At 36.3% G+C, this 24328-nt stretch overlaps 1 protein-coding gene across 1 annotated transcript in view; it reads right to left on the reverse strand.

Annotated features, from left to right (window-relative positions):
- Positions 1-24328, reverse strand: part of EEA1 (early endosome antigen 1) — a 112559-nt gene that overhangs the window by 76144 nt on the left and 12087 nt on the right. The window contains exons 2-5 of the mRNA XM_040637313.1: positions 13410-13502; positions 1340-1464; positions 708-762; positions 548-613 (exon numbers count right to left, since the gene is read on the reverse strand). Of these exons, the coding sequence (XP_040493247.1) occupies positions 548-613; positions 708-762; positions 1340-1464; positions 13410-13502 (339 nt within the window). The remainder of the gene's footprint in view (positions 1-547; positions 614-707; positions 763-1339; positions 1465-13409; positions 13503-24328) is intronic.

Below are 24328 nucleotides of genomic sequence, written 5' to 3' on the forward strand. Positions count from 1 at the left end.
TGTGTGTGTGTGTGTGTGTGTGTGTGTAAACACACATATTAATAAATATTTTTATTTTGTTTTTTGAAACTTAACATTGGTTTAAGAAAAAAAACCCTAAAATTGTTAACAACCATTCCCCCACATTTTCAAACAATCTGCATCAATGTAAACAAAAAAGTTAACAGTTCTTTCCCTACTAGCAGACAATTTAGTGATTTCCAATTTGTCACAACACAAATGCTCTGAAGAGTTTCACTACTGTCTGAACCTATATTTTTTAACAATTTAGGTATTTTGTCAGAAAATTAGAATAACGCAGCCTCCTATAAAAAAACAATCCACAGGTAACTGATTCTTAATGGAGCATCTTTAAGAAATCACATCTTAGCTTTCCAATTATATGTTTGCATTCATTAGAATTACAAAAGATATACACTGTAGGCTATTAAACACAGATAAACAAATTAGAGGAAGTTATTTCAGGCCACCTACTTACAAAAAGCTTATTTTCAACAATGAAAATAAACAACTAATAAACAGACTTCAAGTATTTAAAAGCATTTACTTGCTGCTGCAGCCCTTGAAATTTTTCTAATTCTTTCTTTAATTCTTCTGAGTACCATTTTTCTTCCTAAGGGGAAAAAAATTTTTTTATTTAGTAAATTTCAAAAGATTTATTATCTGAAACACTGAAAATAAACAAACTTAATCATTTTTATTGTTACCTTAAGTGAAGCCTGAAGGTCTTGGACCTCTTGTCTAAGTAGTGTTACATCATCTCTAAACATAAATTGGGAAAAAAGGAATTAATAGTCCTCTAACAACCTGGTCTCTTAGTAAATCATGGCTAGTGGCTGTAGATTAATATTCTAGTTTCCTCAATTTAAAAAAAAACTGCTTTAAAATTTTATGTATAGAATTTTATGTATAACCCTTAGAAAAATAATTTTATTCCAAAAGCTCATTGTTTATAAATGGAAAAACACCTTATCATAGAAATGATATAATCATCAAGTGCCTGAGCCAGAAACAAAATATCTCCCATTAATTTACCAATAATAAGGATCAATAGCTTCCTACTGTAGTTAGCATAAAATCTAAACCCATTAACAAGGTCTATACCATCTGTACAGTATAGTCCCTGCCTTAACATTCTCCTCCTCATTCACTCAGCTCAGGCAACGCCAGCTTCTCTCTGTTCCTTGAGTCCTGTCAAACCTTCTCACATTTTATTCTCCTTACCTAAGAGTCAGCCTGACAAAGAACAGTGAGCACACTACTTGAGGCCCTAACACAGCAAAGAAATAATATCACGTGCGTTCATAACAGCATATACTTCAAAGCGATTATACTGTACCGCTTCAGAGCAAGAGCCTCTCCTCCATGACTTGAGTCATTACCAGCATCATGAACTACCTCATAGTGTTTGAAAAGTTCGTCAGCAGATCCAAGGGATTTCATACACTGGGGACATATGAAACCCTACAGAAAGAGGCAGAAAAAGGTTACAAAACTGTGTTTAATACTGTAAGACAGCAATGTGTATAGTATGAAATACAGTCAAATGTTACACCAATGACGCCATTAGTAGACTGTAATTTATGACGTTAAGCCCAAATTCTGCTATTGTGTAAAGGTACATCACTATCTATTCTGGTTGAAGTTTACAAAATATAAAGAAAGCCCTTACAACCATCTTTTAGGTTGAATAAACTGATGGCTAGAGCACAGAATTCTTTTTTTTTTTTTTAATAATAATTATTTTGTTATGTTAGTCACCATACAGTATATCCTTAGTTTTTGGTGTAATGTTCCACGATTCATTATTTGCATATAACACCCAGTGCACCATGCAATATGCACCCTCCTTAATACCCATCACTGGCCTATCCCAATCCCCCACCCCCCTCCCCTCTGAAGCCCTCAGGTTGTTTCCCAGAGTAGGAAATTATGCTAAGTGAAATAAATAGAGCACAGAATTCTAATTTGAGAAGTTAGTTCTGATCTAGAAGGCTAGTTGGGAAGATCTACCAACATATCCTCTCTCTCTTTCTAGACACCCCCCTTAGTAAAACAGTATCTGCTCCAATGTACTTCATAGGAGTAATAACAAAAAAAATTAAAAACATAAAGTATTATGATCACTGAGGAAAAAAGGTAATATGATAAATAACTTGTAATTAATTACCACAAAATATCTACAATGATTGAGAATATTGAAGTCAGTAAATTCCTTGCTAACCTAAGATTAACACGGTAAAAGCCTAAAGTTAATAGTCCCATAAGATATTAAACACTTATAAATAATCTCAGAATTATATGGCTATGGCATTTAAGGTCCTGCATGAATAATCCCTCAATGACCTAATCATTCTGATGCCTGGCCACCTCTTACTTTGTACAACTCTACTGACATTTTCAACTACTCTGACTTAACTATGTTCCCTGAACACACCATGGTATCCCACATTTCTGGGCCTTTGCCAGGACTATCCTTAGTAGCTTGTCAAGTTTCTACATTCACTATAATACACAACACACTGAAGCTTTTCACCCATGTTTCCCTAATGGCTACTTTAGTATTTTAGAACATACTCTATATTTTCTACATTGATTATTTATTTAATAAAATATGACTAAAATAAAATAAAATAACAACCAGCCGACTCAGTCATTAGAGCATGTGACTCTTGACCTCAGGGTCATGAGTTCAAGCCCCACATTGGGTATGGAGCCTACTTTAAAAATAAATAAATAAATAAATAAATAAATAAATAAATAATAAAAACATGAATGAACCTGACAGGGCAGAAGCTAAAAACAACAACCAAAAAAAAAAAAAAAAAAAAAAAAAAACCAGAAACAGAAGAGGGGTGCCTGGGTGGCTCAGACGGTTAAGCATCTACCTTCAGCTGAGGTCAAGATCCCAGAATCCTGGGATTAAGTCCCATGTCAGGCTCCCTGTTCAGAGAGGAGTCTGCTTCTCCCTCTCCCTCTGACCCTACACCCTGCTCGTTCTCTCTCCCTCTCTCTCTAATAAATAAAAACACTGAAAAAAAAAACCAAAAGCCAAAAACCAAAAAACAGAAGAGCTTTAACAGCTTGCAGATTATAAAACTTCCCAAGGGATAGCCTGAGCAAAGTAATAAATACTCTGAACAAGTAAAAACTAAAAAATAAATTAAAATCTCTCCTTCACTGGGTGCTACACAAACAGCGTATCATCACTTCTCATTTATGTACACTGTGTGGCAGAATTAAGGCTCGTTGAGTACTGGGGATACTGATATGTAGACAAACAGTACCAGACAATGGTACAATACAAGTAGATACAAAGAACTATAGGAACACAGGAAAAGAGGAATCCAACAGCCTGTGGCAGGAGTTAATGCTTTACAAAAAATACAGAGATACTCATATATATTATGTATATGTGTATATACACTAGACATTGGACACTGGAATTATGTACTAAAGAATGAGTAGGAATTACTTGTCAGAAATAAAAGAAAGGCATCCTAACAAAGGTGTAGAAAGAGGTCTGACACCCAGTCATGCTGCATTTGGGAAAGAGAGGTGTGTCCTGATCACAGAGCCAGAATGAAGGGCAGGGGCACAACAGGTAAACGAATGTAATGATCTCCTATGACACTCCTGAAATGAGCAAAGACAGTAGTACTAGCAATGTACCTTTGGACATCTGAATGATGCCATTAGGCTGCAGAGATATTTGATGCTCAGCACTGTCTTTTAAATGAATGAATGTTCCCAGCCTATGTGCTAATCTAGCTGATGTTATCCTCTTTCTTCAAAGCCATCTATTATCTACCATCATGTTTCATAATGGCTCCACATTCTGCCTAATTTGGCATTCTTGTAACTTCTACCCAGTAACTGTTGTAATTAACATGCCTTTAGTGCAACAGTACATCAGCCCCTATACTATTTAGCCTGTCATTTCTCTTTTTCATCTCAGCTTCTACTAGTAACTAGAAGGCAAATTGTAGAATGTTCCTCAGACAATCCACATACCAATTACACTATTTAATCTTTACAGCTTTGGCTTTTTGACTACTGTCTCTACTTCTAGATTTTGGCTCTAGATACCTAAGGATTCAAAAAAGCTAATGATCACATTAAGGTATGCCATACCTTCTTAAAGCTTCTAAATATTACCAGGTTAATACTCCAGAAAGAACTGATTCATCCCTAAAGAGAAATTTTAGAAATTCAGTAATTCACATTTAATTATAGAAATACTCCACCTAAGTGAATTCTCCATATGATTCACCTAAGTAAATTTCCCATGCTTATATAACACTTTAATTTTGGGAGATTTTTGATAAAAATAAATCTTTCTACAATACATATAATTTCTCATCTTAAATAGATGATATTAAACTATTGTTTGATGTCTCAGAGGCATAAGTATTCATCACTGAATGGGTGACTTCTACTCTATTAATTCTAGCTTCTTTAATTTCTGTACCCACATTTTATAGTTTTTTCCTACACCCTGTTTTGACTTTCCACAATCATTTCTTAAAATTATTCACATGCTATATCTAATAATGCTAGCCTGATATAGATGGGAAGGATAAAGAAAGAAGTTTATTAAAACCACATCACTCATTTAAAATGACAGTAACATAAGCTCAGAGTGAATATCTGAGGGATGTCTCATGAATAGAGTATATTATCTTTAGTTCATAGACCTTGTAATACTAATCCTGAATATTAGGAGATTGCTTCTCTATTTTTTCTCAACCACCTTCAAGGGAACTGAAGTTAACTAGATCAATAACTTCCATAAAAATGCTGTTAGTAAACAAAAAAAAAAAACCCACTAAAAACAGCCAGCTACACTTATTTCCCTTAATCATTCCAAATTTCTCACCAGCTTACAAACACAAACACACACACATAAACACAGACACACACAGTGTACTTGAGATTAAAAACAGTAAGTCCCTTTCTCTTAGATTTCAGTTATCTCTAATCCTTTCTCAGATACACTGCAGCTAAGAATTTACCTTAACTTGATACTTATGGTATCCCTGTTATACCAAGTGTTCTTTCAATTAAAAAGAAAGTTCTTATTTAAGTGACAAGTAGGTGATATTGGGACTTTTCATTCTGGTTAACCCATAAAGAAGAAAAGTTGACACAGATGTTCTGAAAGGAAGACAACTGGTAAAATGCTAAGGAGAGCTCTAGTAATCTTTTATGCCTCTGTCTTCGCTCACACCAGTTAGTTTAACTGGTGTCCTCCTACAATACACCCATTTTCCCCATCACCCTAGAAAATGTCTGGTTTAACTGTTTCCCAGTGAAGTTTTTCTGGGGTTCCCCTCAACTTGAATCACCACTGCACTCTTTTTGCAAATAATATTTATCACAGAAATTTCCTGGGATAAAGACCATATCTTATTTACCCTTTTATCTTCTTTACTTACCAAAATACATGGTGCATAAGAAGTACTTATTAATATGCTAAATAAGTGAATGTTTGATGAAATACTTTTCTTATATATAGAATTGCCAGACCGAAAAACAAACTTTTTTTTTTTCCTTTCTGGGTACAAAAAGTTTCCTTCTTTTGTAAGATTTGCAAAAGAATGAGGGGAAGCCATGTTTCTTTTTGTTTTTAGAACATTGCAGTTTTCAAAGGAAACATATATTGAGATCATCTAAGAAACTTTTTCCAGCCCGCAAATGAGCAATAGTTCCCCACACTGGCTTCCACCCTCAGCCTGAGATACACACCAGTCCAACACACTACAGAGAAACATTTGGGTGATCCACTATTAATGATGAGTATGTGCCATTCTGTCACCTTCCTCAAGTCCAGGGTGTCAAAACAAAGACTGAAACAATGGTACATCCAGGTTCTAATGCCCTATATATTCTCAAATAAAGACAGTAACAATTAATATGCAAAGTCCTCTTTCCATATAAGAGTAAGGCATTTTAACCTAAAGCATTTTAAAACATTCATTAGCATTAATTAAATAATAAAGATATAACTTACAGATGTTGAAATCAAATATCATTCACTTTGTATTTCAAATTTTATGGCAAACTTTATACAAAAACATTAACTTAAACTTTTATATTTGTTTACAGATTCATAAAAAGACAGCTGCAGAAAGTAAGAGCAACCAACCCAACTTCCCAAGAGCCTGTTTTCCTTATTGAACCTTCTTTTAAGCATGCATACATAATTAAAGCAACCCATATTCCCTTTGTAGCATAAAAAGGTAAGCAACACCAAGGCAAGGAAAAACAAAGCTATTTTGAGCAACCCATAACCAAGCTGCTAAAGCAAAATATACAGGACCCACAGTAACACTGGAGTCATTAAGAAGTTCCTGTCCTCTTGTTTCATTTTCAGCGTGCACTTGCTGGTAATGCTCCGACAAATCAATAGCAGTTATACATCTTTTCATACATAATGGACAGATGAAACCCTGTGAAATAACGACTTTTAGTTGTTTAAATAAAAAGTTATTTATAAATCAAAATACAGACAACACAACAGAAAAATAATTAATATAACTCTTTTCAGTATGTGTAAGGGAAATTTTCACGGAGTAACTACATACAAAAAGTGAAAGATCTATCCAAAGTAGGATGACTAGAAGTTGCTTTCATCCTTATGCTGGAAATTCCCATTGGTTCAATTTTATTATAGATATCAGTTGCTTTAGTTGGAATATTAATTACTCTTTTCATTCAGGACACTTTGTCCTTATTTATCTGAGAGCCATTATTGGCAAATTAGCTTTTATTTTAGATCAAGAAATGACTGACAGTTACAACTACGTGAGATAATATTCTAAACAAAAAAAGTTCTTATAATGAAAGGAATTTTTAATCTTCACCATATTCCACTAGCCTAAGTTCCCATTTTTGCCCACACCCATAATTGCCAATAGGGGACCCTTCCTTCTAAATTCATGAACAAAATAAAATCATTTTAAATCAATTTCCCTAATTCCCTATACCTAACAATACTGATATTTTAAAATGTGGGCTGCCACACTGATCTATGGTTTAAAGTAAATAAAATGAAGATTATAGTGAAGGACAACAGGTTATAAACACTGTGAGTTTCTGTGTCAAAAACAGATGTGGATTTGAGATTCAACCAATGCTGACTATATGACCTTAAGGAAATCACTTTACTTTGTGAAATGTTGATTTCCTCATCTATAAAATGGGGCTAATGTTAGCACCTGTTCCTCTAGAGTTACTGTGCAGTACATAAGAGGCTTGGTGTAGTGCCTGTAAGTGTTCAACAAATATTCCGTCATTAGATGTATGGTTAGACAGGAAAGAAAATGAAGCCAGGAAAGGCTGAAAGACTAGAAGAAAAGATAGGAATTAAAAACCTGAAATATTCAGCAAGGCCAAAGAAGCAGAAAGAATATGAGAAAGTTTTTGAGAGGATAGAGAGTTATGGTAAGGAATGGGAACATTTTGTTGTAACATCTCAAGTCAAACTATTCTTCCCGATAATAAGGGGAAGGTAATGCCATGAACTTGAGTAGCTAGAAAAGAATAAAGATCACTGGCATTGCAAATATTAAGAACTGGGAGACTAGGATGTTCCTTGAGTCACTAATGTCACTTAGGATAATAGCAAAGGAGACAATGACTATAAACAAAGTTCCGAAGTGGGAGGCAAGGCAGGGTAGCAGTTAAGAGCTAGGCTTGGGCTTGAATCCTAGATTCACACCACTCTTAGCAGCTTATAGGGCCTTTAATTTCCTCATCTGTGAAATGGGATAATAGTAACACCTTCTTCATATGGGAGTGGGGCATCCCCTGAGAATTAAATGAGATAATAGATACAAAGTGTTTATCATAGCATCTGATAAAAATAAAACATTCAATAAATGTTAGTTATCATTAATACCATTATTCCTTTTTTTAACAACTCTTAAAGGAGATTAGCCAGGGAATGAAAGTGAGGAACATGAATTCCTTTTGTTTTTTCTTTTTACTGATGAAAGTTATGTTCAGGCAGCCACAGTCCAAAGTGTTGGAACGACAGAATAATAATTACTTAATAGAATGCATCATGGCATTTTTTTTTGCCATGTTAGCTTTATGCCGCCTCTCACTTTACTGGTTTCTTCACTGTAAGCTTCCACATACAATCATTTAATCATTCATTCAAAAAGTATGTACTGAGTGTGATTACTATGTTCCACCTATTATGCTATGGTGCTGAGAACACAATGGTAAAATAAGGCAAAATCCCATCTTCAGGAAGCTTACAGGCTTCTTGAAAAAGTTGGGAAAGAAAACTATTACCACTCTTATCCACGCCACTCCCACACTGCACATGGATCACTGCAAGAACCTTCCAACAGTCTCTCTGCTTCTATCCTTACCCCACTAACACTTTACTTTCCAAACAGCAGCAAACAATGTATCCTATAAAATCGTAAACAAATTTTGTCACTTCCCTAGTCAAAACTCTTCAAGGGCTTCCCATCTCACCAGGAGTAAAAAACCCAAGTCTGTACAAAGGCCTATAACGCGGGCCTATAAGGCCCTGCATGAGGTGGGCCTGATCACCTCACAGATCCAATCTCTCCTCACTCAAGGCACTAGAGCCACAATAGCCTCCCTGCTGCTTTTTCTCGGAGACTTTCTCCTTGTTCCCCATGAATAGAACGTGGTTGTTCCAGAAACCCACATGACTCATTTCCTCACTTCCTTCAGTTCTTCCTGAGCTATTCCCTTCTCAGAGAAGTCTTCCCTGACAATCCTATTTGAAATTGCAACTACCCAAAACACTTTCTATCCTTCCTTCCCTACTTTATTTTTCTCAATAACACCAATTGTTTCCCTTTGTCCATTTTTAGTATGTTTTGAGTTTTTTGCCTATTTCCACCTACTAGAATATAAGCTCTACCATGACAAAAATTTTTGACTCTTTTACTCACTGCCGTATCTCCAGCATCCATAACAGTGTCTGACAACAATACATACTGGATAAATAAATGAGTCTCAGAATAATAACCATTACCTAAAGGACAGAAAATACAATTCCCCAGAAGCACATGGAAGAAGCATCACTCCACATGAGAGTCTAGTAAAGTTTACTGGAAAAGTAATTATCTGTAATGAGACCTAAAGGATAATCAGACGTTAACCAGGCAATAAAGTAAAGGAGCAGGTAAGTCATGGGGATCAGCATACAGAAGTCCAGAGATAAGAACAAACTTGGCACATCTTAAAAGGAGTTCTGTACGCCTGGATCAAAGAGCATAAAGAAATACAACCACACATATAAGGTCGATTGATTTCTCACAAAAGGGAAAATTTAATTCAATGGGGAAAGGTAACATTTTCAACAAATTGTACTGAAACAACCATATACAAAACTGGTTTCCATATCCAAATAAAAAAAAATGAACCTCAACCACTATCTAATACTACAGACAATATTTTAAATAAATCATAGACTTAAATGTACACACTAAAATGATCTTTTTTTTTTTAACTATCAGAGGTAAGCATAGCAGAAAGTCTTTGCAATCTTGGGGTAGGCAAAAAAATTGTAGAAGGACCCAAAAAGCACTAACCATAAGGGAAAAGGCTGACAAACTGGACTGTAACAAAACTAAAAACGTCTTCTCTTTGAAAGACACCATTAACAGAATGAAAAGCAAGCCACAGACTGGGAAAAAATGTACACAACACATATACCTGATTGTGGTGTAAAGTCAAAAATTAAGGCCCAATATTACACACTGCTTTGTCAGCTGGTGATGGGAGAACTTCGAATGGCCTAACTGCAAGTTCCCTTCCCACTCTGCTCCCACAGAAAGCATCCTCTATTCAAACAGCCCTCCTCTTGGAGCGCCTGACTGGCTTGGTCAGTAGAGCGCACGATTCTTGATCTAGGGGTTGTGAGTTCGAGCCCCACGTTAGAGGTAGAGATTACTTAAAAAATAAAATCTTATAAAAACAAAAACAAAAACTCTCCTCTTCAGAGTCTGCTTATCCCTAAATAGCAGGTTTCAGTTCCCTGCCAGCTGATAGAATAATTCAAACAAGCCAATCATAATCTCCTGCAGGAACCAAAGGACACCTCACCCTCTTGATACCACAAACCCTGCCTCTCACAGCCCATGGTTGTTCATTTTGTTCCCAAGTTCAATCCTCATATGGCTCTTCAAGGCATACATGTCCTTCTGGGCCATGAGTATATGTGGCTAACAAATGCTGTTGATTTCAACCAGTCCAGTGTCAGGTTAATTTTATGTTCAGCCATCCCTATAAGCCTAAGACAGGAATCCTTCCTTAACTAATAGGGCAAATAGGAGGAAATCAAAATAATGACAAAGGACTTGTACCCAGAATAGATTAAGGAAAAAAAAAAAAACCCTTACAGTTCAATAATAAAAAGATAAACAATCTAACTTTTAAAATGGTCAGATTTCCAGCTGCAGACAAAATGGAATAGACAGGAAAAACTTAACATCCCAAGACATTATATATAAAACAAACATAAGAAAATTCTGAAAGGTGACAAGAAAGGAGACCAACTAAGCATTTCAAGATCCAAGGACTGATACAGTGATAAATACTCTGCGTTTTCTTTTGCCTCATATATTCCAGACTGGGTACTGGAGAAGCTGGCAACCTGGAAAGTTCAGTGGGCACTTACAAAAAAAGCCTGCCCTCTCTACTCAAAGGACCAGGGAAATTCAAGTCATCAATGAGTAGTTTCAGTGGGTACTAAGAATGGAAGGCGACTAAAAAGGAATAAAGAGTGAACAAAGATGTCTGCTTCTGGCAATACATTGCACTAAATAGTCTGAACAACCGTCCTGATGATAACAACTAAAGAATATAAAAAACTGGGGGTGCCTCAGTGGTTCAGTTGGTTGAAGAATTAGTAGACTCTTGATTTTGGTTCAGGTCATAATCTCAGAGTCCTGAGATCTAGCCTCCCACAACAGGCTAAGTGCTCAGAGGGGAGTCTGCTTGAAATTCTCTCTCTTTCCATCTCCTTCTGCCCCTCCCCCCACCATGTTCCCTCTCTCTCTCTCTAAGATAAATAAAATCTTTAAAAAAATATTTTTAAAAAGATTTATTTATCTTAGAGAGAACGAGACAGTATGAGGTGAGGGGGAGGTAGAGGAGAAGGGAGACGGATAAACGGACTCTGCACTGAGCACAGAGCCCAACATGGAGCTCAATCACAGGAACCTGAGATCACGACCTGAGAGTCAGACACTGAGCCACCCAGGTGCCCCAATAAGTAAATCTAAAAATACATATGTATATATAAAAAAATCATTATTACATTATGTATTATACATATTATATGTTTGGTATAAACTGAACATGTATCCTTAAAACTCCTATGTTGAAATCCTAACCCCCAATGTGATGGTATTAGGAGGTGGGGCTCTGGGGAGGGGATTAGGTCAAAAGGGTGGAGCCCTCATGAACGGGATTAGCGCCCTTATAAAAGAAACCTCAGATAGCTCTCTTGGCCCTTCAGCCATATGAGGATGGCCTTCTATAAGCCAGGAAGCAGGCCCTCACCAAACATAGAATCTGCCTTGATCTTGAACTTCCCAGCCTCCAGAGCTCTGAGAAATGTTTGTTGTTTAAGTCACTCAGTCTATAGTACTTTTGTTATGACAGCCCATACTAAGACAATATTATATATATTATTATATACAACAAAATATAAAATACGACATAAATATGATATAAATAAAGCAAGGTATTGCTTTACTTCTATTTCTTTAAAGTCCTAGAGACTCAGGTGCCTGGGTGGCTCAGTCAGTTAAGTGTCTAACTCTTGATCTCAGCTCAGGTCTTGATCTCAGGGTAATGAGTTCAAGCCCTAAAAAATAAATTAATTTAAAAAAATAAAGTCCTGGAAACCATATGTCAAATTCCACATAGATGGCTGTGAAGGAGACAAAGTTCAAACCTAGAATTTGTTCAAAGTGGAATGCCAACCTTAAGGTAAAAGGGAAACAAACCTGAGAGAGAGACTGATAGACAGACAGACAAGAGATATGATCTGAGACCTTGACAGGTATGTACCCTAGCAGTGGGCATATGAATGTCTAGAGCAGTATCTGTAGGCCGATGGGAATAATTCATGACATAGGTAAAAACTAAAGTGGCAGGAGGGAGAGAGAATAAGAATGTGGGAGAGAAGGGAATCCAGAGCACAACAGAGAATCCAGAGCACAACAGAAAGGATTGAAATCTAATAGGAAAAGGAAACTGTCGTCCATGTATTAAAGTAAGAGAATAAAGGTGCAAATAGCTTTGGTAACAAAACAAGGACATTCACCTAATAGCTCCTATTTTCTCAATGATATAGAAGGTGCCTGAGGGAAGGTGGGATTGGGTAAGACACATGAGAGATTTGAGGATAAAGAAGAGGGTAAAACTATATCAGAGAGTAGGGAAATGATGCTAATAAGAAAATAGAGCAGGATTACCAGACACTGTTCACTACCCACTAGAGATTTTGTTGTTGTTGTTCTGACTGAGGTCAACAATTAAACTTGCTCATAATGAAGTTCAACTGATACTTTTCTTTTTCTCCTCACTCTCATGGTCTTATTAGATCTCATCATGGTTAATATCCATATACATGAAATCAGATGGCCAGAAAGAGACAAAACAGGGGATGAATAGATAGACAAATCCAGAAATACCTAAGACAGAAGACATACTGACCAACCAAACGGTCCAGAAGAGGGGAACACTGAAAAGGGGACTGGGTAGGCAGTACAATTAGGCCCAGGAAGGGGCAACTGACAGAAACTGTCAGAGCAGAATGTAAGTACGTCGATATCTTAGGGACAATATTACTGGTGGTTTTTATGCTCTTCTCTTTCCTTCTCCCCTTTTTCTATAGTGAGCAAATATTGTTTGTTAAAAATAATAATAATAAAGCAACTACTAAGGCTGACTTCTCCAAAAATTTGAGTTCTTTCTTATATTTACTTTCCCCATTAATTTTTAATAAACTATGAAAGATAAAGGTTCTTACAAAGTTGTAAATGAAGAGAGCAAATAATGTATAAACTTCACAGATAACCTAATTTTTCAGTAGCTCAGTAGTTCATGACAGTGTAAACACTAATTAATTGGTGATATTTATAAACAGATTTTAAAATCTTCCATAAGTTGAGATGACGTTAGCATTGAAGACAAATTAACAATATTAATTTTCAGCCTTAATATACACTTTCTCAGTCTTACAATTAAACACCAGGATTTTTCTACAAGTGTGATTCAAAAGTCACATTCCAGTTTGTGAGAAGAATGAGAACCTTTCCTACGAAAGTTTAAATTACTCCAAACATCTGCTCATTTTCCCTGAAATAATACCAAATTTTTTTGCCAAATTTTTATTTCCGTACCTCTGAAGAGCTTTCATTATTGACGTCCACTGTGTTTACAGGAGCTGCTGATGAATCTAAATCAGAACCTTGAGAGCCAACTCTCCCAGGAGTCTAAAAGACAAATAGAAAAAAAATCAAAATAGATATTAATAATATATTCATAAACTATTTAACAACCTAAACAGTAATCAGGGCTAGCCTTACACATAAACATAGATATCCTCTCAATAAAAATAACAAACCGTACTAGCAGCTATCCTTTATTGAAGACTGTGCCTAATACTGTATCAAGATCTCTGTGTGCATTCTCTCATTTTTAGTCTTTTTAAATTAATAAAAAGCTTAGTTTTGTATATAAAGTGCCTATAGTCTTCAACTCATTTTCACAGAACATCTTATTTAATCATAATGACATCTCTGAGAGAGGCAGGGCACATGTTACCTCTGTAGAGGAGAAAACAGATTCAAAGAGGCTAAAAGACTTCTCAAGATTGTACCGTTAACAAAAATCAGAAAGAACTAAAATGTTGACCTAATTCCTCTTGCATTGCTCTCTCTACTACACCAACTAAACTACAATAATTTGAGGGTAGCTAAAAAGATCAATACAGCCCACTCACGCCAATCATTACCAATCTGTCTCCACTACTTGATATTCCAACACCAAAAATACACACAGTTTGGAGGGTTAAACGTCTTTTTCTTTTTCTCTTGCAACACTCATCCTCTAACATCATTCATTAATACCTAGGTGTTACCTTAAAGGAACTAAAAATCTAGTAAAACACTGGGCAAGAAGAAAGATTCAGAACACAACAACTAACTTAATAATCCTTAGCAAAAAAACACTTATGGTACATACTATCATGACTCTCACCTTCACACAAAAGAGAACTGAGGTGTGGAAACTAAGTAATTTGCCCAAAATCACACGGCTAATCAATGGGAGGAAAGGTTTTTAACTTGAGTAGTCTAGCTCATAATCACTAAACCATACTGCTTCTCTGCTGGACATCCCCGCTGAGATGTACCACCTCAAGCACCCAAGACTGAGAGCAATTCACGGTACTTGTCTCAACACGCAAACATCCTATTCATCACTATTAAATATTCAACATAAATGCCAAATAAGGAGGAAATGATCCTACTTTGAAATTCATTAATTAAAATGATTATAAAAGCTGCATAGAGGGGTGCCTGGGTGGTTCAGTCAGTTAAGCATCTGCCTTCAGCTCAGGTCACGAACTCAGGGTCTGGGATCTAGCCCAGCATCAGGCTCCCGCTCAGCAGGAAGTCTGCTTCTCCCTCTCCCTCTGCCACTACCCCTACTTGTGCTCTTTCGCTCTCCCTCTATCAAATAAATAAATTCTTAAAAAAAAAAAAAGCTGCAGAGAAAAATAACAAAACATATACATAATTATGTATAAAAATTATTTATATAAGAGATTCAAAGGATATATATCCCAAAATACAAATGATTTCTGTAGCAAGACAGTTATATATATTGGTTTTTAGGTTCTGGTTTTGCTCATTTTTTTTAGAATTCTAGATCCATAGTTAAATTACTTTTACACTGAAATGTTTGTTATTAAAAATAAGAAAAAAAATAGCAGACCTCTCCAAATTGGATGATCCACATTCCTGTCATATTTTCCCAAAATGTAACCCTCTAAAACTTTGTAAACTTACCCAGAGTACGACTTTATTGTGTTCATTTAAAATCCATAAAATTTTCATGTTTTAACTCTTCTATCAGCTACCCTCCTCTAAACAACAAAGCAAGGTTCTTTCCCAAAACGGTATGCTTGGGACATGAATTCATAAATAAATAAAAGCCAGCTATCTAGATTTGATGATATTTGTGCATCTGGCAAAAAAGGTAGCTCAATGATGAAAAAGTTAAAGACCCTTTAGAGTATATACTTAATATAAAGAACTGTATAAAACTAGAAATTCATTTTTGACCCATCAACATTTCAATAGCTTCACACCACAATGTTTTTAAAACTAGGGACCCCATCCTCAAAAGCACTGGAAACTAAAGCTGTACTACAGTACTAAAGCAGAGGGACAGGGAGAGAGAATCTCAAGCAGACTCCCTGGTGAGCAGGGAACCCACCATGGGGGCTCAATCTCACAACCCTGAGAAGATGACCTGAGATGAAATCAGGTGTCGGACGCTCAACTGACTGAGCCACCCAGGCGCCCCAGTAAGAACACTGTACTTAAAGAAAAGTAAATAAACGTGTTGGATGGAAAGTTATACACTCCCCCCACCAACACACACACACACAAAACAGGTATAAAATAGGTTAAACTCATAATATAGAACAGGCAGGAGATATAAAACATTGAAATATGCCATGGTAAACAGAGAATGGCCACAACTCTAGTTCGGACATCACTTGCAGTTAACATAGACACCAAGCTGCCTCAGTTCCAAAGATCAATAACAGATAAAGAATTTTTAAATATTAAAGAGGTAGAACCATGTTCGAAAACAAGATAAGTATCTCAGTAGACAAAAAATAAAACAGAAACACACAGAGTATAGAGTACAGAGTTCTGGGACCTAAAATAGATAGAGACAACCAAATTCTTACAGGATAATAGGGACCAAAATGCCCTACATGTGTTAGGCATCAAGAAGCCTGGCCCACTATGGGAACTCAGAAAGTGGAGCAAAGCTACTGCCCTTGCATGAACAGAAAAATTTTTAAAGGTGTAAATTCCCCCACGCCCTGTATCTGGGCTTGATGTCTGATCAAAACTTTTACAGGCAGGGATGAATAGGCATTCTAAGCAAGGGATTATTTACGAAAGTGAAATATTACAAGTAATCTGTATGTTCAAAACAAAGAAATGGTTAACTAAATTATGACATACCCACTCAGCAAATTTGACAATTAAAAACCTGACAATTAAAAATATGAGGTTTATTAAAAAATGATAATGCATGTGATATAATGCTGAATTTGTAAGAGGCAAAGTACAAAGTTTGGATATATTATGATTTTGATTATATAAAAATATAAACACAAAGAAACTGAAAGGTCATATAAGACTAATGAGTTTTATGTTAGGGCTATTTTTGTTGTTGTTACCACTTTTTCCCTATGTAATTAGAAGGAGGATGGGGGCGCCTGGATGGCCCAGTTGTTTATCTGACTCTTGATCTCAGTTCAGGTCATGATCTCAGGGTCATGAAATCAAGCCCCATGATGGGCTCCCTGCTCAGCGGGGAGTCTCCTTGAGGTTCTCTCTCTCTTCCTCTCCCTCTGCCCTTCCCCTCATTCTCTTTAAAATAAATAAATCTTTTTTAAAATTAATTAATGACCTGAAAGGATGAGATTTGTATTGATGGATTTTGTTAAGCACCAAGCCACCTCCCCCAAAAAATATTTCATTAGTTTTGTCATACTATTTAATTTCTAAAATTTTTAAAAAATTAAATTTAAAAAAGTACCTGGGGTTGCAAAAAGATCCAGACAATTATAATCAAACACCTACCCATCACTAATGTTTAGTTACTTTGGCCCAAGAGATCAACATCTGAAAATATGGGGGGAAAGTTTATATACTTCAATCAAGTAAGAGTAGATCCCTGCAATATACAGGCTACCCTAGATTATTGGTAGTATAAAAACATTCTCCTACAAACAACTATAAGATCAATATAAAGCAGTATTAATCTCTGCAAAAACTGCTACAGAAGAATTAAATACAAGTTTTTGATGAAAGAACAGAACTTCATTGGAGAAAGAAAAAGTTATCATTGTTTACTGTATACAATCAATACCTTGGAAGAAAGTGTCACTTTCCTAGAAGTTTTAACAATATGAAGTTTCTTTGAAATACATATTTGATTTCAGACCACTTGTTTATTGAATACAATTTAAATAATCTATGTGAAAATCATAATTGCACTGCTGTAATACAAAGCAACCAGCAGCTGTATCTTCCAATTGTGACTAAAATCTTTATCTAAGAGCAAAGAAAAACAGAATCAAAACCAGTATCTAGTAGCACATAAGAAACAACTATTTTTTCATTTTTTTAAAGATTTTATTTATTTATTTGACAGAGAGAGAGTGAGCACACAAGCAGGGGGAGTAGTAGAGGGAGAGAGAAAGCAGGCTTTCCGCTGAGCAGGGAGCCCAACACGGGGCTCCATCCCAGGACCCTGGGATCATGACCTGAGCTGAAGACAGATGCTTAACAACTGTGCCCCCCAGGTGCCTCCCATATTTTCCTATCCCATAAATATCTTTACCTGAATGCCCTGAAAGTACCTCAAAGCCAGTTTATCCAAAACCAAATTATGTTTTTCATAAACCTTTCACCTATCTGCATTCTCTACCTCAAATAACAGAAACATCAAACACCCATTTTGCCTAAATCCAAAGCATTATTACCCTAACTTCTCTTTTCCTTAACCTTCATATCCAATCATTTACATAAATTCTGAATCTATCCTTTCTCCATCTCCTTTGCCATTACTTTAGTTCAAGGTGCCATCATCTCTCACCTAGACTATACAAGACAGACCTAATTTAGCACTCTATACTTCTGTACCCACAGTTCCAATTGCTTTCTAATTGCTTTCCCTAAACACCTCAAATGAATCATATCCAAAATCAAACCCTTCAGTTATCTCAACCCTTTACCATCCCAGAGGAAAAGTTTTCTTTTCCTCCTATGTTCTCTAGCTTAGTTAATAATAATCCTTTTATATAAAACCTCAGTTAAAATCTAACTGAACTGGAATAGAAATTTGTACACCAATGTTCATAGCAGCATTATTCACAATAGCTAAAAGATGGAAACACCCCCATGTTCACTGATGGGTAAATGGATAAACAAAATGTGGTATACACATACAATGGAGTACTATCAACATTTAAAAGGAAGGAAATTCTAATACATGCTACATACAATATGGAAACCCTAGGAAGACAGGTTTTATGCTAAGTGAAAATAAACCAAACACAAATGGACTAGGATGTATGGCTTCATTTATCTGAGGTACCTGGAATAATCAAATTCATAGAGGCAGAACGCCGAATAGTAGTTACCAGAGGCTGGGAGGTACAGGAAATAAGAAGTTAGTGTTGAATGGACAGTTTCAGTGTTGGATGATGAAACCTAGAGACAGAAAGTTCTGATGGATGCACAAAAATATGAATGTACTTAATGTTACTGAACTGTACATTTTTATTTTTTATTTATTTATTTTTAAAGATTTTATTTATTCGACAGACATAGAGACAGCCAGCGAGAGAGGGAACACAGGCAGGGGGAGTGGGAGAGGAAGAAGCAGGCTCATAGCGGAGGAGCCTGATGTGGGGCTCGATCCCGTAACGCCGGGATCACGCCCTGAGCCGAAGGCAGACACTTAACCGCTGTGCCACCCCGGCGCCCCTTTTAAATGGCAAATTTTATACTCTGGTTTCTCTTCAGATCAGATAAATCTTTTTTTTTTTTTTTGCCTTTTAAAATGGCAAATTTTATGTCAATTTTCAAAATTTAAAAACTCTTTAAAAACCCAACTGAATCTCAAGTTGGTGTTAAACCAACCACCTAGAAAATAATTATTTCAAGTGATTTAAGAACTACATAGGGGGTGCCTGGGTGGCTCGGTTGGTTAAGTGTCTGCCTTCGGCTCAGGTCATGATCTCAGGGTCCTAGGATCAAGCCCCACATTGGGCTCCCTTCTCAGTGGGGCGTCAGCTTTTCCCTCTCCCTCTGCCCCTCTCCCTGCTCCCTGCTCGTGCTCTCTCTCCCTCTCCCTCTGAAATAAATAAAATATTTTTTAAAAAAGAACTAAATAGACCTAGATATAGTATAAGGACAAAAATAACTGCTTTTAAAAAACAGTAAAATTCATTTAGTAATCTTATAAATGGTAATATCAGTACTGTTATGTTAAAGCTATTTATATATTTTTTAGGAAAAAATATCTATGTCAATGTTAGGAAACAAGATATTCAGTATAAGACAAAAAAGATATAAATACAAACTCATAGTAAAAACCATCTTATACTCTTAAATTTGAACTCATGTTTTGTTTTGCCATATATATAGATATATAAATACTTCCTAGTTCTTATCACTTAAAAGCTTAAAAGCAATGACAACCCAGAAGCAATGAGCACCCTTAGTGCCCAAGCAATTTTATCTAAATAGCATTCCCTACTGAAAGGAACCAGGGCTTTTTGGATAAACGGCTGATTTCAGCCTGGAGGAGAAATATCACAAGATGAACCTGAAACATACTGTTGTGCCAAAAGCAAAGAAGTTAGCAAACATTAATCAGGTCCTGTCAAAATGACAAGTCACTTTGAAGGCACTTCCATTAGCTAAAACTAGGGCAATCTGCACATCAAAAAATCCCATTGACTTCAATTGATTGAAACCTACTAAATATATATATAAATCTGTGAGTTCATAAAATATATTTAAAAATCCACGAGTTCTCTTTCTTCAAGGACAGAAAAAGTCAAAAGACAAGCAAGTCTCATTCATCACTGCTAGAGTATATACCAACTCTTATTCTCATAATTAGCAATTAAAGAAAAAGAATTAAGCATTTACTCTGCCCTTTCAGTATGCACTTAAATTCATGGCAACCAAACAGCCCTCCTGATGTTGAAAGTTCTTTACAGAAAAATGTCAATTACTGTATGCAGAAGGAATGAAAGATTTAGAAACTCATCATTTTGCAACTGTTGATAAAATCAGTCTTTTCAACTTAAATGACATAAAACCTTTCTTGAATCTCCCCCTTCAAATAAGAAATCTTTCTCTCCTTTAAATTCTATCAGGTCTCTTATTTATACTCTTGTAACACTTTATCATAATATAAGGAAGAAGAAAGTGACATCTGTGTTAAATTGTTTCAGTAATGACCCTCAATGAATCACGCCTATGTTTTAATGCTCTTGTAATTCTCTTGTGTAATCCTCTCCCACATGGACTCTGGACTGGCCATGAGACTTGCCTTGGCTAATGGTAGAGTAGCAAATGAAATACAAGCAGAGACTTGAAAATTGCTTGCACAATGGGATTTGCTCTCTTATTGATGGAAACTCTTCTGCTACAATATAAGCCCAGGCTAGCCTTAGACTTATGTGGTCCAACGAATATAATCAGCAATCTGAGTAAGTACCTTAGACTATCCTTTCCAAATCAAACTGACAAATAATCCCAGCTATATAAGTAACTTCAAGAGAGTCCACCAGAAGAACCACTCAGCCAAGCCTAGCCCAAACTGCTGATCCACAAAATCTAGAGCAAACAAAATGGTGGTTGTTTTAAGTCAAAGCCAAAGTTTGGGATGGTTTATTACACAAAAGATACAATTAAATACAGTAGATGCAATGTGGTATCGTCTTCACAAAAGAGAAAAGGAACCTTTTTGAGGCTGGGAACCCTAAACAGAATAAGGTATTCACCACAATTCCTGGTAAGGACACAATAAAAGTGTTCACCTGAATTTAATGGGACACACAATAGTTTTAACACATTTAAAAAAAAGGATTAATGTAACTACTCCATTACATCATTCTGTTTTCCATCTTTTCTTTTTTAACTGTTTAAGTTAAACAAGAAACTGGAAGACTAAATGACAACTGCCAATCTAGTTTTCAGGGTATTTGAGTAAAATCAAGATATTTTTATTCTTTGACAATAGTCACTATTCCTTATAGTCCACATATGAGCGAAACCATTTGGCAATTGTCTTTCTCTGCTTGACTTATTTCACTTAGCATAATCTCCTCCAGTCCCGTCCATGTTGCTGCAAATGTTGTGTAATCGTTCTTTCTGATGGCTGAGTAATATTCCATTGCATATATGGACCACATCTTCTTAACCCAGTCATCTATTGAAGGGCATCTCGGCTCCTCCCACAATTTAGCTATTGTGGACAATGCTGCTATGAACACTGGGGTGTGTATGGCCCTTCTCTTCACTACATCATTTAAAATGTTTAAACCAATGCCTAGCATTTGGTAGATATACTATAAATAATAGTCACTCATAACATTAAGACTTGAATCAAATTTTAAAAGTTGGAGAGCATCTCAGAAAGTATGTTCCAATTGTATCACTTCATAGATGATGAAACTTAAGCCCTAGAAAGTATAACTGGCTTACCTGCCGTCACTCTGCAATGGTAAAGTTGCAATTAAAACTTAAGTTTCCCAGATCCCAATTCAATATTCTTTTTACTAACCAAAATATTTCTTGGCCATCTGATACCCATCAAGACATTTAATTTCTCTAATCTCAATTTCTTCAATGATAAATTACAGGGATCCTTGCCATGATTCATCTGGGGCCTAAACTGGCTAACTTAAAAGCATGTCCATAGAAACAGTCAATTATATTTCCAACCTCTATATATACTTTGTTTCCTTATGGACATATTCAAAACTCTAAAACTTTCACCAGTTATTAATGGTTACATGAAAGTAATTCACCTCTTAAAAGAAGTCAAGTCAAAAAAGAAAAAAAGAAAAGAAAAAGGCAGCCAAGTCAGTAAGAAATTGAGATTATTAAAACTAATTGTAGATAAGTTATTACTAACTAAATTCGGTTTGTAGACATCACACAATTAAGTCAATATTAAGTAAAAGAGTAAAAGTTCTTTTAATATTTAACATATTTTAAAAATACCTAACATAGGAAGCCTGGGTGGCTCAGTCGGTTTAAGCATCTGCCTTTGGCTCAGGTCATGATCCCAGGGTCCTGGGATCGAGTCCCACATCGGGCTCCTTGCTCATCGGGGAGCCTGCTTCTCCTTCTGCCTGCAGCTCCCCCTGCTTGTATGTTCTTGCTCTCTTGCTCTCTCTCCCCCCTTCTCTCTGACAAATAAATAAATCTTTAAAAAAGTATCTAACACAAATTAAATACCTAACATACAACTAAAATTGAGCTACATATTTGAAGCAAATTTAGAGTATTTTTTTTAAGATTTTATTTATTTGAGAGCAAGAGCTAGAGAGAGAAAGCATGAGAGCAGGGGGGAGGGGTAGAGGGAGAGGGAGAAGAAGACTCCCCACTGAGCAGGGAGCCCAATGTGGGACTACGACCCAGGACCCCAGGATCATGACCTGAATAGAAGGCAGACTTTTAACCGACTGAGCCACCCAGGTGCCCCTAGTATCATGTGTTTTGATTCAACAAATATGGATAGCCAGACACAAAAATATACCAAAATAAGAGTTCATACTCTAGTTTTGAGAAGAAGCCACTTTTCATTTTTTAAGTCTTAAAATCTCTCGAGGGAACTGGGAATGGTGCTGATAATAAAACTTCCTGAACACAGCATCACTGGGCCATGCTCAAAATCCCAGCAAATGGTCTTACACAGTACTTCAGAATCTAATAGAAATTCTAATCTACTGGCTATGAACTCCTGTTACAAGAGATATGTAGAGTATCAGTTTCAAAGAAGTAGAACACAAAGTTCATAAAATTAAAATCCATCCTGAATATAATCATCTTTTACGATACAAAAATCCCTAAGAAAGACTATCCAAATAGCAAACGACTTGTAATTCGAGTTCCCAAGGAAACAAACTGTGAAATCAGCAAGCAGGTTTACTGGGGAGTGCTCTCAAGAACACCTGTGTGGGCACAGGGGAAGCATGACTGGGCAGAGGGAGAAGATAAACAGTACAGATGAGTAGCACGGCTGCAACAGCAGCCTCAGCTAATCCTACCAAGAGTCCTGAAGCCGAAGGCCCTTCACAGAAGTCCCAAATCAAGGCAAGATGATGATTCTCTGTATTCCCCCCATCAGCCAGTAATGAGGCTCCTTCCAGGAAAGGGACATAATCTTGGGTGAGGAAGCTTCTTTCTATTAGGGCAACTCCCAAAGAGGGACACAGCTATGAGCCATCAGCAGCCATGACTCTAGGCAGCTAGGGTAATCCGTCTCTGTCCTGAAGGAAGATCTAAGTGCCGCATCAAAGCATCCATCCACTGTAACAAACGTACCTTACTTGCATTTGAGATACTCATAAACGGCTATACACCGGGGCGGGGAGGGGATATCTCAGTAGGGAAGAAGGAGACCTAGTATCTTCTGGAACCTACTACATGGATGGCAGGTGCTGTGATTGTCATCTTACATGAGTTATAGTATTTTATCACTGAATCCTTGCTTCCTGAAGACAGTTTTTTCTCAGCAAAGATGCTAGAAAACAGGGAAAAAGTTATTTGCACTTGTTATATAACACATTTAAAATGCTACTTTAGGGAGGCAAATGATCTGCAGACTCAAAATCTTGGTACTTTCTTGGTTTTCAAATAACAGTTTTACCCTAATAGCACTTTAGAAATCACCTAAGTGGTGCGCTCACTGGATAGAGAAGAAAAGTGAAGCCAAGAAAAACTCAATGATTTGCCTAAGAACGTGAACTCAAGTCTCTTGCTTCCAAATTCAGTGATTTTTCTACTTGCTCTGGTGACTTTATACTCAAAAACTTAATAAAATCCAAATAACCTTGAGGCATAAATCTTATTTTAAAGCTCAGTACCGACTTTTTCTGGATCATTTGCATTTTCAAAATCATGAACATAAGAAACTTGAGTTTTATACTAGTTAAAGAAATGTCAATTGGTAGTCTGGCTAAATTAAATATTCTATCTTTCTATTAACAATAATAGCTAACATATAACCTCTATGACAGGCATGAAGCCAAGCACTTTGTCTACATTATGTCATTTAATGCTTATAACAATCCTTTGAATAAAGTCAAAGGGGCTGCTCCCATGGAGCCAAGGGGGGAAAATATGGTTAAAGAACCTAAATCAGTTGTTAGCTAAGATTACAAATGTTATCACAAAGCTGGGATTGGATCTGACTTCAAAGCTTGTGCTCTTAATGTTAAAGCATCCACTATACTACAGCCCTGTGCTTCTTCTCA

This window comes from Ursus maritimus, unplaced genomic scaffold, assembly GCF_017311325.1.
Source record: "Ursus maritimus isolate PB19 unplaced genomic scaffold, ASM1731132v1 scaffold_21, whole genome shotgun sequence".
In the NCBI taxonomy this organism is placed as follows: domain Eukaryota; kingdom Metazoa; phylum Chordata; class Mammalia; order Carnivora; family Ursidae; genus Ursus; species Ursus maritimus.